General features: G+C 42.6%; 1 protein-coding gene across 2 annotated transcripts in view; it reads right to left on the bottom strand.

The window, feature by feature from the left end:
- Positions 1–17,144, bottom strand: part of BUB1B (BUB1 mitotic checkpoint serine/threonine kinase B) — a 72,974-nt gene that overhangs the window by 36,414 nt on the left and 19,416 nt on the right. For both annotated transcript variants that reach the window (XM_004712749.3, XM_045287998.1), the window contains exons 6-8: positions 15,370–15,539; positions 12,583–12,797; positions 12,329–12,420 (exon numbers count right to left, since the gene is read on the bottom strand). In XM_004712749.3, the coding sequence (XP_004712806.3) occupies positions 12,329–12,420; positions 12,583–12,797; positions 15,370–15,539 (477 nt within the window). The remainder of the gene's footprint in view (positions 1–12,328; positions 12,421–12,582; positions 12,798–15,369; positions 15,540–17,144) is intronic.

Genomic DNA, 17,144 nt, shown 5'->3' with positions numbered 1-17,144 from the left:
ATGTGCTTGACACAATGGATGGATGTATGGATTGTGATGAGAATTGTACAAGCCCCCAATAAAATAATAATAATAAATAAGTAAATAAGAATTTAAAAAAAGAAAAAAAAAGAGGGCACTAAAAAAGGTGAGATGCAATAATTGGATTTCCACCAGAGTTCGATTCCTTTATTTTGTAGTTACACCTCAAATTTTGGCTTCCAGTGTTTGTTACTTATATAACAAGTCTACTCAAAGCTTAAAAATAAGGAATAAATTAAATACTTAGTAATTAAAGCAATGTACACATTTGAAGGAAAGGAGAGTCAGACCAGCAGCTTTATGGATGATTGAGAGCACAGAAAGGACACGGAGTTCTACAGAACTGGCAGACAGGAGCAGCCAGAAAACTCAGATCGACAGCTCAATCGGTGACAACTAAGACTGGAAACTGGTTAGAGTGGTCTGATATGCAGATCTATTTCATGCACCTCATAAATAGCACAACAAATAAACAGCAGTCATCTGTTTTGGTATTTATGTTTTCTAAATTGAAACAGCTATGCAAAATGAATTATTATTATAAGAGTTTTAAAACTAGACAATTTATACTGTAAAAAAGGTATGCAATCCCATTGAAAAAAGGGACCAGACAAGGATGCCCCTTGTCCCCACTTCTTTTCAACATTGTACTGGAGGTCCCAACTAACAACATGAGGCAGCGGAAGGACATCAAAGGTATCCATCTGGGACAGGAGGAAGTGAAACTATTGCTATTTGCAGACAACGTGATTCTATACATTGAAAACACCCAAAACTCCACAACAGGAGCACTGGCAAAGAAAGAGGAATGTGGAAGCATCAAGGGATACAAGATCAACAAACAGAACTCTACTGGTTTGCTAAATACATCAGACAAGGCCACCAAGGAGATCAAGAAGGCAGTACCCTTCACAACAGCCAAGAACAAACTGCAATATTTAGGGATATACCTAACCAAAAAACCCAAAAGACTTATAAAAGGAAAACTACAGGACCTTACTATAGGAAACCAAAAGTGACCTCCACAAATGGAAGAATAAATAACCCATGCTCATGGATCAGAAGACTCAATATAGTAAAGATGTCAATCTTAGCCAAGGCACTATATAAATTTGACGCTATCCTGATTCAAATATCAACAACCTTCTTCAAAGAATTGGAAAAACTGACCACCAATTTCATATGGAGAGGGAAGAAACCCAGAATTAGCAGAGAATTCCTTAAGAAGAAGGACAAAGTCGAAGAGCTAGCCTTACCTGACTTTAACACCTACTATACAGCTACAGTGGTCAAAACAGCATGGACCTGGAATAATGACAGATACTCAGACCAATGGAAAAGAACAGAACACCCAGAAATAAAATCATCACCATATACACAACTGATCTTCGACAAGGGCCCCAAAAGCATCAAGTGGGAGGTGGATGCCCTCTTTAACAAGTGGCACTGGAAACAATGGAGATCCAGCTGTAGAAAAATGAAACAAGACCCTTATCTCACCCCATGCACAAGAATAAACTCAAGGTGGATCACAGACCCAGAGTAAAACCCCAAATAATCAGGACCATCAACAAAGGAATGGGGACAAACCTAAGAACCTTGGCTAACTGCAATAGGAAAGGGTACACACAACACAGACAGACGAAGCTGAAATCGAAAAGTGGGATATACTACAGATAAAACACCTGTGTGCATCAAATGACTTCACACCAAGAGTGTGAGAAAATCCAGACTGGAAGAGGACTTTTAACAACGACACAACAGACACAGGGCTTATTGCTAAAATCTATGACACCCTCCTAGCCTGCAAAAAGAGGAAACCAGTTAACCCCCTGAGGAAGTGGACAAAAGTCCTGAACAGAAGTTTCACTAGGGAGGAGACCTGAATGGCCAGTAAACATATGAGAAAATGCTCCTGATTATTAGCCATCAGGGAAATGCAAATTAAAACAGCTATGAGATACCACCCTTGAGGATAGCCCAAATCAAAGAGCAACAAATGTTGGAGGGGATGTGGCAAGATAGGAACTCTCCTCCACTGCTGGTGGTCGTGTAGATATGCACAGCCCCTGTGGGAAGCCATCTGGCGATATTTAAAGCAAATGGAAATTGAGTTACCTTATGACCCAGCAATCCCTCTACTGGGCATATACCCAGAAAGAGTTAAGAAACAGACCAAGACCAAGCGTGAGCTCCAATGTGTATTGTGGCGCAATTCACAATAGCTAAGAATTGGAAACAATCCACGTCTCCATAGATAGACGAGTGGATTAGAAAACTCTGGCACATACACACAATGGAGTACTATGCGTCACTAAAAAGCACTGAGAATCGCACAGACCAAGCCCAAGGATGTACATATCATTCCAATATAAAGAAGAAGGGGTGGGGGGGGAAAGGGATACAATGGTACTGGGGGAGTAAGGCACCAATCCAGCCAGAGCGGGGAGTATTGCTGATGTCTCCACCGAAATGGGAGTGTGAGTGCAGACCCCACCACGGCACACCAAACCTTGAGGACAATGTAACCACATGGAGCAACTTATGATCAGAGAGGTCTACAGGGCCGGCCCCAGGCAGAGCCAAATTGATACCTGTGCCCGAACCCCCCAAAAAATATGTACTACAGAGGACAACACTAAACCTACAGGTTGGGGAGAGGGGCCGGCCTGGTATATCCATACAGAAGTAACCCCAGTAGGAAAAAGAGTGCGGGACTAGACCCCATCCTGACACACCAAGCCCTGAGGATGACGTCCCTGCACGGAGCTGCTACGGCACAGAGAGGACTGTAGGGCGGACAACAGCTCGAGACATGATGTCCCCTCGCTGGAGCACACCATGACAGAAGACAATACTGGGGACACATGGCGGGGAGTGTGTCTGGTCTGATCACCCCAACGGTGGGGCGAATCAAGAAGGGAACATAACAGACCAGCAACGGAATCAAAGCAAAGCCACAAAACCCCTGAGGAGCCCTAAAAATAGACTTGAGGCTAGGAGGGGCAGTTCCCAGAAACCCCCAGGACCAGTGGGGCAATGGTCATAAAGGTCAGTGGACAGACCTGGAATTATCTAAACTTTTTCCTTTTTCTTCCTTTTATTCAATCTTTTTTTTTTTAATTATGTTTTTAACTTTAAAAAAAATTTACTCAATCTTTTGTTTTCTTTTTGTTTTGTCTCTGTTATTGTTGTTTTCCCTACCAATATGAGATAGGCCTGGGAAGCAAGCGCAAGGAGAAGGACCTGGGTGGGAGGGAAGGAGGCAGGGACAAAGGAGCGGTGCGCAAACAACACTACAGACGGGAACAACTAGGGAATTAACAGCAACAAGGAGGACAGAGATCCCGGTGGTGTTGGAGCAACAGCAACCTAGCTGAGAGGAATTACTAAGAGGCAGAAGAAGGGCCGGTGTGATGGTGGGGCAGGAGGAAGGTAAAGGAAACAGAAGATCTAAGAAGCAAAGCTATAGGTGAGGTGTAAACATAGGTGTGCACTTATGTAAATATAGTAATTCATAAAAATTGAGGTATTGGCATATATACCGTATACACTCGAGTATAAGCCGACCCAAATATCAGCCGATGCACCTAATGTTGCCACAAAAACTGCAGTAAAAATGTGCTGACAATGGATGTATGAATTGTGATAAGAGTTGTACGAGGCCCCAATAAAATGATTTTTTTTAAATGTGCTGAAAAACTCAGCTTATACACGTGTATATATGGATGTGTGTGTAATATATGGCAATACATTGAGGAAGTGGGCAGACTTTGGGCCTCTGCTCAAGCCTTCCCTCAACACGAGAAAACGTTGTTCTAACAACCTGGCATTCTGTGTTGCTCACCCTCCCGACACGATTGCTGAAGACAAACTAGGTGCATAAGCAAATGTGATAAAATGGATGGTGCCCGGCTATCAAAAGACATAGTATCTGGGGTCTTAAGGATTGATGTTAAACAAGCAGTCATCTGGGCAGAGAAGCAACAAGCTCACATGAAAGAAGCACACCAGCCTGTGTGATCATGAGGTGTCGACAGAATCAGGTAACAAGCTCCAGAAGACCCCAAACAAAACAAAGAAAAACATATTGTTGAGAACCAGTGGGGTCGTTGCTGAGACCCCAAACCCATCTATAGACAATAGGACATCCCCTCACAGAAGGGTCACAAGGAAGAGATGAGTCAACCAGGGGGTAGTATAGCACTGATGAAACACACAATATTCTCTGGTTCCTTGAGGTTTCCACACACACACACACACACACACACACACACACTATCATGACCATAACACCGCCTTTCAGTTCTGGCTAGACCGGAGCATGTACACTGGTACAGAGACGAGCTCACGACACATGGAATCCAAGTCAGATAACCCCTCAGTAACAGAACTGGGAGTAGCGATACCAGGAGCGTAGGGTGAAGGTGGGGAGAAGGGGAACTGATCGCAATGATTGATGCATAATCCCCTCCACAGGGGAATGAACAACAGAAAGGAGGGTGAAGGGAGACAGTGGTCAGTGTAAGATATGAAAACCATAATTTATAATTTGTCAAGGGATCTGATACCAAGGGTTCAAATAGAAAGTAAATGTTTAGAAAATGATGATGGCAACATATGTACAAATATGCTTGACACAATTGAGGTATGGAATATTATAAGAGCTGTAAGAGCCCCCAATAAAATGATTTTAAAAGAAAGAAGTTATGGAGACACAGACGATGGCTGTGGTCACCTCTTAGGAGAACTGAACTCACTCACACCTGTGGTTTATTTTCAGCCAAACAATGGACAGGTCTGCATAGTGACCAACAGCACTGGGCAGGCATACACTCCTTGGAACACCTGAGAAGGAGCACTTGCCCAGGACAAAGTTCGAAAAGGCAGGAAGAGTTAGGGGGAAGAGGAGAATGGAAACAAGAGCAGGGTGTAAGTGGAATGAGTGGTGCCACATTGTAGGGCTTATAATAAATGACTTGCAACAATATGGATGAGATATTGAGTAGAATCTTCAACCAATTAACAAAGAGCTAAAACAAACTAATAAAAATAGAGGGAATAATGTACACAGAGAATTGAGCTTGCTAAATGCAATGTGGTATTGTTGTCAGGTGCGGCTAAGTCGGTTTAACTCACAGAGACCCTATGTACAACAGACTGAAACAAAGCCGGGCCCTGTGCTTCCAGTCCCATGGAAGGTATCTTGTGTGTGAACCCATTGTTGCAACTGTTGTGTCAATCCATCTTGTCAGGGCCTTCCTCTTTTTCACTGTCCCTCTACTTGACCAAGCATGTCCTTTCACATGCATATGAGACAACTGAAAACACCATGGCTTGGGTCAGGCCTACCTTAGTCCTCAAAGTGACATCCTTCTCTTCCATACTTTAGGGGCCTTTGTGCAGCAGATTTACCCCCATGCAATGCAGCATTTGCTTAGCATTGATTATGGATCCCAAAGGATGAATGACAATTTCCATCTTTCCTCCATTTATCATGCTGTTACCTGTTGGTCCAGTGGTGATGATTTTTGTCTTTTCTAGAGTTGTAATCCATACTGAAGGCTGCAATCCTTGATCTTCATCAAGTGCTTCAAGGCCTCCTCACTTTTTTTAAGTATTATTTTTTAATCATTTTATTAAGAGCTCATACAACTCTTATCACAATCCATACATACATCAATTGTGTAAAGCGCATTTGTACATTCATTGATCTTCATCAAGTGCTTCAAGGCCTCCTCACTTTTTTTAAGTATTATTTTTTAATCATTTTATTAGGAGCTCATACAACTCTTATCACAATCCATACATACATCAATTGTGTAAAGCGCATTTGTACATTCATTGCCCTCATCATTCTCAAAACATTTCCTCTCCACTTAAGCCCCCGGCATTAGGTCCTCATTTTTCCCCTCCCTCCCCGCCCCCCCCTCCCTCATGCCTCCTCACTTTCAGTAAGCAAGGTTGTCATCTACATATCAAATAAGCCTTCCTCCTATCCTGAGACCACATCCTTCTTCATATAAGCCAGCTTCTGATTATTTGCTCAGCATAGAGATTGACTAAGTATGGTGAGAAGATACAACCCTGACACACACCTTTCCTGATTTTAAACCACTGAGTATGGCCTTTTCTGTTCTCACAACTGCCTCTTAGTCCATGTACACGTAGGTCCCGCATGAACACGAGTGCTCTGGAACCCCCATTCTTCTCAAGGCTATCCATAGTTTGTTATGATCTGCACAGTTGATTGCCTTTTCATAGTCAATGAACCCCAATAAGCAGCTTTCTGGTATTCTCTGTTTTAGCCAAGATTCATCTGACATCAGCAATGATATCCCTTGTTCCACATCCTCTTCTGAATTTGGCCTGAACCTCTGGCAGTTACCTGTCAACGCACTGCTACAACCGTCTGTTGGGTGATCTTAAGCAAATTATTATTTGCATGTGATAAATCAATGATATTGTTCCACAATGTGTGCATTCTGTTGGGCCACCTTTCTTTGGAATGGGCACAAATATGGATCTCTTCCAGCCAGTCAGATAGTTGTTTTCCAAATTCTTGGTATAGACCAGGGAGTGCTTCCAGCGCTTCAGCAGTTGTTGAAACACTTCAGCTGGTATCTCATCACTTCGTGGAGCCTTGTATTTCGCTAAGGCTTTCAGTGTATCTTGGACCTCTTCCTTTAAGTGGTATTGGTTCTTGTTCATATGCTACCTCTGGAAATGGCTGGCTGTCAACTACTTTTTGGTATAGGGACTGTGTATTCCTTCCATCTTCTTTTGATCTTTCCTACCTCATTCAGTATTTTGCCCATAAGTCTTTCAATGTTGCAACCTGAGGCTTGAATTGTTAACGTTCTTTCAGTTTAAAATATGCTGAGCAAGTTCTTCCTTTTCTAACTCTAGGTCTTTGTTCATTTCATTAAAATGCTTTACTTTGTCTTCTTGAACTCCCCTTTGAAATTTTCTGTTGAACTCTTTTACATCATTTCTTCCATTTGCCTTAACTAAGAACAGAGAAAGAACCCAGGTAGAAAAACTAGTGAAATCCAAATGAAGTCTAGACTTTAGTTTACAGTGTTGCATTAATGTCAATTTCTTAGTACTGTCAGTTTCTAAGCATGACAAATATATTACACTTATGTAAAATGTTAACATTAAGGGAAAACAGATAAAAGGTATAAGAAAGTCTCTTATTTTAACTTTGCAACTTTTCCATAAATATAAAATTAATCCTAAATAAGATAAAAATGGCCCAAACAAATACCAGCCTCCACACTCAGAGGCCACCTGCTCCGAAAGGGATGACAATAGGAAGAAAGCTCAAAATTAAAGAAGACCAGGCGTACTGGTCTGCTAGAGAGGAGGGCACCAAGTCACCTGCAAGCCAGGAAGTGAACTCATCCGTGTAAGGTGAACAGTAACAGTAGATGGTACAGACTACTTAGATCAACCCATGACATCCAAAGGAGACATCTGGCCAGAGCCATGGCAGGACGCACAGAAAAGGCAGACAAATGGACATGAGAAACAAGGGGAGGAACTAGGATGAGTGTTGTTACTTCATGTAACAAAATATGTGCGAGGGATGCTCCACTAATTCGAAGACCTCATTTATTTAGGGATAGACTACATGACTGATATCATTGCTTATAAAAGTGCTTTGACCTTAATGAAGCTTATGTTTAAAAATAAAGTTTATTTTTATTTCTATCTCTTCAAAACAATGTACGAATTGTTGAATGAAATACTGATTGGCTCTATAAATTTCCACTTAAATCACAATTAAACATTTTAAAAATTCAGTTTAAAATTCTATAAGAAGCAACTTAAAATTAAGGATAATAAAACAGGCATACTTCTTGGCATCCAAACTAAGTTGTGTATTTAATTAGTTATTTAAATACTCTCTGCAACTTCACTACATAAAATTTATTTCCAGAAGTAGTTCATTTCATCCACATAATCATTCAATGAACATGCATTTAATTGAATATACTTACTCAAGTGCCTACTCTGTGCTTAGTACGAAGTTAGAGCTGGAGGGACAGTCCCTATCCAAAGGAGGTTGCTCTTGAGTGGGGAGGAAAGGGAGTGAGAAGGAACAAGCAGGGCCGTGACAGGAGGCAAACAGTGATACTGAATACAAGCACAGCTAAGGCAGAATGGATGAGTGACAGGAAACACTTCACTTCACAAAAGGTCTCTGGAAAGGATAACATCCCTTTAAGAATTAGCCAGGGGGAGAGCTGAGAGATTATTGTAGACAAGTTCAGACATTAAGAATAGCTCAGTGTGACTCCATAGAGGGGAGAAGACTGCAGATGTTAGCAGAGGTCAAATCATGAAGGGTTCTATAATTATGGTTAAGAGGCTTAGGGTTATTCCAGGGTTTTCTTTTTTTTTGTTTTTTTTTAAACATTTTATTAGGGGCTCATACAACTGTTATCCCAATCCATACACACATCAATTGTGTAAAGCGTATTTGTACATCATTTCACAAAACATTTTCTCTCCATTTAAACCCCCGACATTAGGTCCTCATTTTCCCCCTCCCTCCCCGCTCCCCCCTCCCGCATGAGCCCTTGATAGTTTACAAATCGGTATTTTGTCATATCTTGCCCTGTCCGACTTCTCCCTTCATCCACTTTTCGGTTGTCTGTCCCCCAGGGAGGAGGTCACACACAGTTCCATGTAATCAGTTCCCTCTTTCCTACCCATTCTCCCTTTACCCTCCCTGTTTTGCCACTCACACCACTGGTCCTATAGGGCTCATCCATCCTGGATTCCCTGTATTTTCAGTTCCTATCTGTACCAGTGTACCTCCTCTGGTCTAGCCAGTCTTGCAAGATAGAATTTGAGTCATGGTAGTGGGAGCGGGGAGGAAACCTTTAGGAACTAGAGAAAGGTTGTATTTCTCATCATTGTTACATCGCACCCTGACTGGCTCCTCTCCTCCCCGAGACCCCTCTGCAAGGGGATCTCCAGTGGCCTACTAATGGGCTTTGGATCTCCACTCCACACTCCCCCCATCGTTCACTATGGTAAGATTTTTTGTTCTGATGATGCCTTACACCTGATCCCTTCGACACCTCGTGGTTGCATAGGCTGGTGTGCTTTTTCCATGTGGGCTTTGTTGCTTCTGAGCTTGATGGCCGCTTGGTTACCTTCAAGATTCCAGGGTTTATTATAGGGTTTATTTCCCTATCTGATCAGGGAAATGACTGCTCAGTTTTGCATTATAGAGATGCATGGAGAATGGGCGGGGCAGGGTGAAACTGGAAGCCAGGTGTGGTGCAGTAAGGTTCTAGATAGATAAGGCCTTTGTAACTCCCACCAAATGGATGGTAGGGCTATCAGATGTGAAAGCCTTGTGGTTGACCGGATTGTGGGGACTGGATAGCTTGCTAATAATGTAAATAAGGTATGTGGCACTCTTTGGAGGATAGAACCATGCAAATAAGGTGGATGGATGGGAGGCTAAGGAGGGGATTGGCCAGCTTTGTCATCTCACTAGTTTTAATATGAGCCATCCTAGAGGTGGAAAGGAGGACCTCACAATCACCAAGAAAGAAGGGCCAGGAGTGGACAGTGTCCTTTGGACCCTGGGTCTTTGAGCTGACAACTTCCCTCCATGCAGGCCAGTGAGTCTCAACCTTCCTAATGCCACAACCCTTTGATACAGTTCCGCACGTGGTGGCCCCCCAACCATAAAAACTACTTTCGTTGCTACTTCATCACGGTCATTTTGTTGTGAATCGGGCGACCCCTGTGAAAGGGTCATTTGACCCCCAAGGGGTCACGACCCACAAGTTGAGAACTGCTGATCCCGGAGCTGGAAAGCAGGAGCTGTGACGTCAGAGCTGGTGTGAGGCAGTGAGAAGCAGGGACGAGAACCAGCAGCAGCAGAAGCAACACTGAGCAGCCGAGTGCCTCAGGCAGCGGGCCTGCCAGCAGAGTGGGGTGAAGTTTGCCAACCCAGAGAACTAGAGCTGAATGCGTTAGGGTCAAAGTTTACTGGCAGAGTCAGGTGCCTTTGGGCTAAAATAGTTTTGCAACACTAGGCTGAGCAGAGCAGAGACTAAAGGGCCACGGGCCCTGGGCAAGCCTACAAGCCAGGCTGTCCTGACTAAGGAAGTGTATCCTGAGTAGTTACTGATGCTGAATTGTAACCTGTTGTTTCCCTAATAAATTCCCAAACGGCAAGTATCATCTGTGAGTTCTGTCATCATTGCATGAACTCATGCACCCAGCAAAGAAGCAGAAAGTGCTACCGAGGGGTGACTGGGGTGAGAACTGGTAAAATGGCGGGAGGGTGGAGGCACGTCTGGCCTCTGCCTCACAGTAATCTGTCTTGAGTGGCTGAAGCTGTTGATCTTGACACTTGCCCCTGTGAAGTTAGATGAAGTCAGGCGCTGTCCCCACACCATTTTTTACTGTAAATAGGGAAAGTTGTTAGGCTACAATAAACCCAGCAAAGAACAAAGGGGACACAGAAGGCAAAAATGACTACACAAGAATTTAACATATATAATGGTTACCACTATACAAAGTAAAAAGAAAAGTGACCAGCGGAAAATATTTTCAATTTATATCATAGATTTTAGCTAATTTTCTTATCTATGAAGAGCTTCTAGACATCATTAAGAAAAGCACAATCCTTCCTCCCTTCCACTATCATGATCCCAATTCTACGTTACAAATCTGGCTAGACCAGAGCATGTACACTGGTACAGATAAGAGCTGGAAACACAGGGAATCCAGGACAGATAAACCCCTCGAGACTAATGATGAGAGTAGTGATACCAGGAGGATAAGGGGAAGGTGGGGGAAAAGGTAGGAACTGATCACAATGATCTACATATAACCCCCTCCCTGAGGGAGAGACAAAGAAAAGTGGGTGATGGGAGACATCGGTCAGTGTAAGACATGAAAATTATAATAATAAATTATAAATTATCAAGGGTTCGTGAGGGGAGGGGAAAAAAGTGAGGAGCTGATACCAAGGGCTCAAGTAGAAAAAAAATGTTTTGAGAATGATGATGGCAACAAATGCACAAATGTGCTTGATACAATGGATGGATGGATGGATGCATTGTGATGAAGAGTTGCATGAGTCCTCAATGATTAAAAAAAAAAGGAAAGCACATCTAAAGAAAAACGCTAGAAAGAGGTCAAAGATACCATGAATGTAGTTGAAATAAAATAGAAATAAAGCTCAATGTTTTCAACAACCTATTTTTTATACAATTCCTATTTTGCCAAAATAATTAGGTCAGCAAAAAGAATGTCCATAGTATGTCCATAAATTTCTGAAGGCGATCCTGTGAGTTGAGCTCCTATCAAGAGACTTGTTCAGAATCTTATTTTGCACTCCTGTACCACACCTCACCTGTAGGGGCTCTGGAAGAGTGACAAGAAACTTACAACACCAAAACCAAACCAGTCACTGCCATGGAGCCAATGACGACTCACAGCGAGCCCTGCGGATTACCAGACTGCCACTGTTTCTGGAAGCTGGTGGTTTCAAACTGCCGATGACGGGCATAGCCGTCCAACTCGCAACCACAACACACCCCGGCTCCTGAAAAACCCTCACGGGACGCAAAAGCAAACGTGTAGAACTGAGCAGTGTCAGATATCAGACTGCGTCTAGAGAGTGCCTGCTTACCTAATCATGAAGAATCATGTTTCCTTACAAATAAAAACACACACGGGGAGGAGGGGAAGGGCAATGTCCAAAATGAAAGAGCTGGATGAGAGGGAAATAACAACAATTTCGAATTATTGTCAGTAACAAAGGTAGAACACGGTGACTATCTTATTAGACTATTCAACCCTGGAAAACTCAAAGGAATACAGACATAAAGGAAACAGAACTTGGTCTGGTTAATGTCATGCTGATAAAAAAAACCCACTTTCTGGAACGAGGGTGGGCACTTCTGTTCACTCTCAAAATTGTCCACTTTTCTGGGGGATGGACAACAGAAAAGTGGATGAAGGGAGACGTCAGAGGGCAAGACACGACAAAATAATAATTAATAAATTATCAAGGGCTCATGAGGGAGGAGGAGCGGGGAGGGAGGGGAAAAAATGGGCTGATGTCAGGGGCTTAAGTGGAGAGCAAATGTTTTGAGAATGATGAGGGCAATGAATGTACAAATGTGCTTTACACAATTGATGTGTGTATGGATTGTGATAAGAGTTGTATGAGCCCCTTATAAAAACATTTTTTTTTAAATCCTCATGGTCAAAAGAGGAAAAGAAAATGTCCACTTTTAAATTATTTTGTAATTGAACTCACATAACTGGTTGTTGTGCAGTCTCTTCCACATAGGGGGTAAAACTGGGAAGCACAGAGGGCACAGCTGCCACGGAAGCTGTACTGCCACGAGGCTGTGATGATAAAGAAAATTAGAATCACTACGGTCTGACGTTCTCAATCTACAGACCAGGTCTGAAATTTCAAGAGGAATGAAAAGAGACGCTACAAACACTTCTGTACTCTCTGCCTGCAGTTTGGCTATGCTGGCAAGCACGTGGGTCTGGGATACTCACCCTCTGTTCCAAGGGTCTGCCTGTGTTCCACGGGCCAGCCTGCAGCTCGTTCTCTTTAGCCCTGGCCACAGGGGGTGCCACCCATGGCTGGACTGCAGGCTTACACAACTCGGCTGTAGAAGCCAGGTCAGCATTTTCATCGAAAACAGTAATTCTAGAATTAGTAAGCATCTGTTGAGGAGCTGCAATTTGGAGTCCTCTGTTCTGGCTCGAGGCTAAAAGAAGTAAAAACTTCAAATAAAAACTTTAATTATCAACCAGATAAGTTATATTTAGTCTTCCCTAAGTCAAGAACAACTACCATAGAATCAAAGAAAAATTTTAATAGTTTTTTTAAAAAACCTCTTAAACAACCAATTAGTCATGTTTTACCCATTCTGTTAGTTACTTTAACTCTAGCACTGCCTTTCCCTTTCTCTTCCCCTCTCGACGGTTATTAAAAGATTTCCCAACAAATTCTACATCTTCTTTCAGTCATCATTTTAATATTGTTCGTTTTTATCAGAAACTAACCTAATCTAAGTCTCCACCTGCCAGTGTCAGATTTCCTCTCAATGTAGATGAGAATCCGAACACAAGTCAGCCCCGTCAACAGAAGTGCTGTCTGTTACAGGGCTTCAACGCAATGCGGGTAAACATCCCTCTGTGTCCCTCTGGGGCTTAACTCCAGATGTGCCAAGCAACATGCTGGCGAGTCCATTCAGCTCCCAAACCAGACTGACACCGGAGAAGGAGGGAGAGACAAAACATGTCTATTTAGTTAAAAACTTAATTAACTAAAGTTTATTGCTGATCATCTTTGGGTGTATCAAGATTTCAACTTTTGGTCCCCAAAGACACAAGAAATCCTTAACCATGTGAACACCATTCTCTGGGGCCCTGGTGCATGTCTGGTTAATACCTACTATATTCTGACCTCTCTTCTTTGAATTGTTGTCAGGTTCCCACGCACAGTGACCCTATCTAAGTACCTTCAACGTCCTCCAATCACATCACCATCCTCACAGCTACTGCCACAGCCACTATGTCATTCCATCTTGTGGAGAGTCTTGCTCCTTTTCTGCTTTACCAAACATGATGTCTTTCTCCAAGGACTAGTTCCCTCCTGATAACATGTCCAAAGTATGTGAGACAGTCTCAATAGCCTTGCTTCTAAGGGCATAGGATACTGGCTGTATATCTTGCAAGACAAATCTGTTCATTTTTCTGGCAATCCAATCAATATTTGTTAATCCCATAATTCAAAGCCATCAAATCTTCTTCCGTCTTCCTTCCATTGTGATTACTAGGTTTTGTGTCAATTTAGCTGGGCCAGGATTCCCAGTGGTAATCCCTTATAATGTGACCCAACACAACAGAACCAGCTCCACAAAGAGCTCTGCTGTGAGGATCCATGCAGTTCTAAGATCACAGTGGAATGCAACCCCCTTACCTACGTCACAGCCCTTGATGCAACTCAAAGGACGTTGTCTTGGGAGTGTGATCTATTTACTGTGTAAGTGGACAATGCGGGCACACTTGCTTGCTTTTTGCTGGGTCTGGAGCCTGCATCTGGCTCATCAATTTCTGGTTCTTTGGACTTGAACCAATGGCTTGCCATATTGCCTTCTAATTCTAGGAGCTACCTGCAGCTACTATCTGACCAGCCAACCTTGGATTAGTTTACCTTTCCGATCATAGACATGAGCTGTTGATCTTGGGTTCATCTGCCTCTACAGCCACCAACCTGTGGTGTTTCTGACAAGCTTAATTGAGGTTCATTGACCCTCAAAGCTATGAGTCAGGAGAGGCCTCCAGCTTCTTAACATCTGACTCTTGGACTTGGACCTGGACTCACCTTGACGAAATCTACAACTGTGTGAACCATTTTTTAAATATAATGTGTGTGTGTGTGTGTGTCTCACTGGTTTTGCTTCTCCACAGAACCCAGCCTAACATATTGTCTAGCTTTCAAATGCATACAAAGCTATTGAAAATATCAAAATGCCATGGGTTGGGTCAGTCTTCAAGGGACAACTTTGCTTTTTAACATTCTTTAAATACAATATATTTATCATAATGTTACTTATTTAACAACCCGTAATCCCAGAAAATGTTGATACTTCCTACATACCAGGTTTTGCTGACACATTTTGGTTTTACTGAACATTGTAATTTAGCTCTCCTTAGACTCTTCTTTTTGCTACCTAGTACCCAGAAAACTAGGACAGTACACACACACACACATACAGTGAACCCTCGCCACTTCGGGCTTCGACTTCCGCGGCTTCACTCTATCGCGGTTTTTGCGTAACAGCACCCACTGCCTACACCCGCTCCTTCAGAGGAAAAAGACGGCGACCCACCTGTAGAGTACATCCCTTAAGTCATTTCATAGGCTATTGATTACAGTATTTGTAAGAACTATGTATGATAATACTGTATGTGAAATATGTAATACTGTAAACTAGATGCCATAAATAATAAATGATAATTGTAACGTCCAAAATGTTTTACTGTATTTTCCCTTTTTCGTTTAATAAATTGGGTAATACGAGTGTAATGGTGACTAAAGGGTGTTTTTTCATGTCCTCTATGCTCTAACTACAAAAATATTTGATTTACAAATAAGGAATCCTACTTCACGGAATTTCATTTATCACGGTAGGGTCTAGAACCGATTAATCGCGATAAACGAGGGTTCACTGTATATATATTTAAGCGTTAGCTCCTTTTCTAACTTGTCTACCACCTGAAACTAAGAGTTTCCATTTAACAACTCTGCCCTGAGACACTGACCAAACTCACCCCTGAGAGCACCCCCTACACGGTTGATAGGAGCTCTTGCTGTCTTTTTCCCTTTGCTTTTTAAATCAGCCAGAGTGCTTCGCTGTGGTGCAGAAGGTTCAAAACTTTCTTCCTCCTCTTCTTTCTCCAGTGTCAACAGAGTCTGTCGAGATACTCGCGCCTGGAATTGTCTAAAGTAAAAGAATTCACCGTTGGTGAGATGACTACTAGTCGTTGGATTTAAATTTTCTAGTTTGTGAAAATAGACAAAACACAAAGAAGCAGGGCAAGGAAAAGAAATACCCTAAAGAAAGTTTTTATTCTCGAGGGGAAAATATATATATACCTTGAAATCAGAGGACGTTCTGGCTAGAACCTTTTTAGCCCCCTTTAAAAGGTCTATGATAAAAGCACTTGACTGTCAACCAAAAGGTTTACACCCATCAGCTGCAACGTAGGAGAGAGATGGCAGTGGGCTTCCTGGAAGAAGATTACAGTCCTTGGGACAGTCCTGTGCAGTAGTCCCACTCTGTCTCGCGAGGCCACCAGGACTCAGAATGGACTTGATGGCGATACTTTGAAGAGTTTAAATTTGATTTAATAACCAGTGATAAATTCTCTGAGTTTCGCCATTAGGTTGATTTGAAGATCTAATTAGGATGGCTAAGATTATATAATTTATTATTAAGATCAGAGTTTTCCCCACCATGTTTTGATGGGAAACTTACAGAATAAAGAGTAGCATCACTACAGACTCTTTCCCACCCATCACAATTTAAAATTTCAGACCAAAAAGCAAAAACAAACCACCTCACTGAGAACTCTAAAAAATAAAAATAGGTAAGAGTGTGGAGAAGAGTCAAAGCCTAAAGAAGCACACCAAGTAAGGTTGGGCTCCTGTCTGGTTTTTGTTATTGTTTTTCTCCCTCTTCTCTCCTGGTCTTAGACTGCTGCAATGGTAGCATGGGAGCCTGGCTCCGAGAGGAACATCGTTTCTCTGGCCAAAGGGCTGGAAAAGGGGGGCTCCGGGAGCCAGAGTGTGAGAACACTACTACCAAGGAATGAGCTGGAGAAGACAGCCTCCTCCTTCTAGGCATGAATTGGCACAAGGCCTGGGTCCACTTCTGAGCTATGTGTACACAAGGCAGACCACAGCAGCAGAGAAAGGCTTTGAAAACTAACCCATGAGGTAACTCCCTGCCCAAGTCCCAGACTTATCCCTAACCTGATCAGGACACATACGGCACAGGCCCAAAACAACATAGAAAAAATTAAAAACGGATCTGACATTGGGACCTACGTAAGGCAAGAAAGAAAGGTGACATCTGAAGGCTAAGTGGACGCACCCACATTCTCCAGAGACTATCAACAGGACTCAGACTGTCAACACAAAATACTCAAAAGTTCAGGATACGAGGCAAACGTATTTGACACACAAAGAACCAAGGAAATGTGAACATTTCTCAATGAAAAAGACAATCAACAATTGTCAACCACAAGATGATTCAAATGCTGAAAATTTCAACTGCTAACCTCAAGACTGGCGGTTCAAACCCAACAGCCACTCTGAGAGAGAAATAAGAGGCTGTTTGCGCCTATAAAAAATGTAAAGTCTTGGGACCCTATAAAGGGTTGGTGAGTGAGAATTGGCTTGCTGGGAACGGGTTTTGTTGTGGGCATCTCAACCATGTGCCAATGAGATAAAGGTAGACACTTGAAATCAATGGAAGACAGACGTTCTCAATAGAAAATCAGAAAACCTGAAAAAGAATGCAATGAATATTTTAAACCTGAGA

Source organism: Echinops telfairi, unplaced genomic scaffold (assembly GCF_000313985.2).
Source record: "Echinops telfairi isolate 266 unplaced genomic scaffold, ASM31398v2 ScPeMD7_18;HRSCAF=68, whole genome shotgun sequence".
NCBI classification, from domain to species: domain Eukaryota; kingdom Metazoa; phylum Chordata; class Mammalia; order Afrosoricida; family Tenrecidae; genus Echinops; species Echinops telfairi.
The sequence above is the reverse complement of the archived record's forward strand: the minus strand, read 5'-3'. Positions and strand labels throughout refer to the sequence as shown.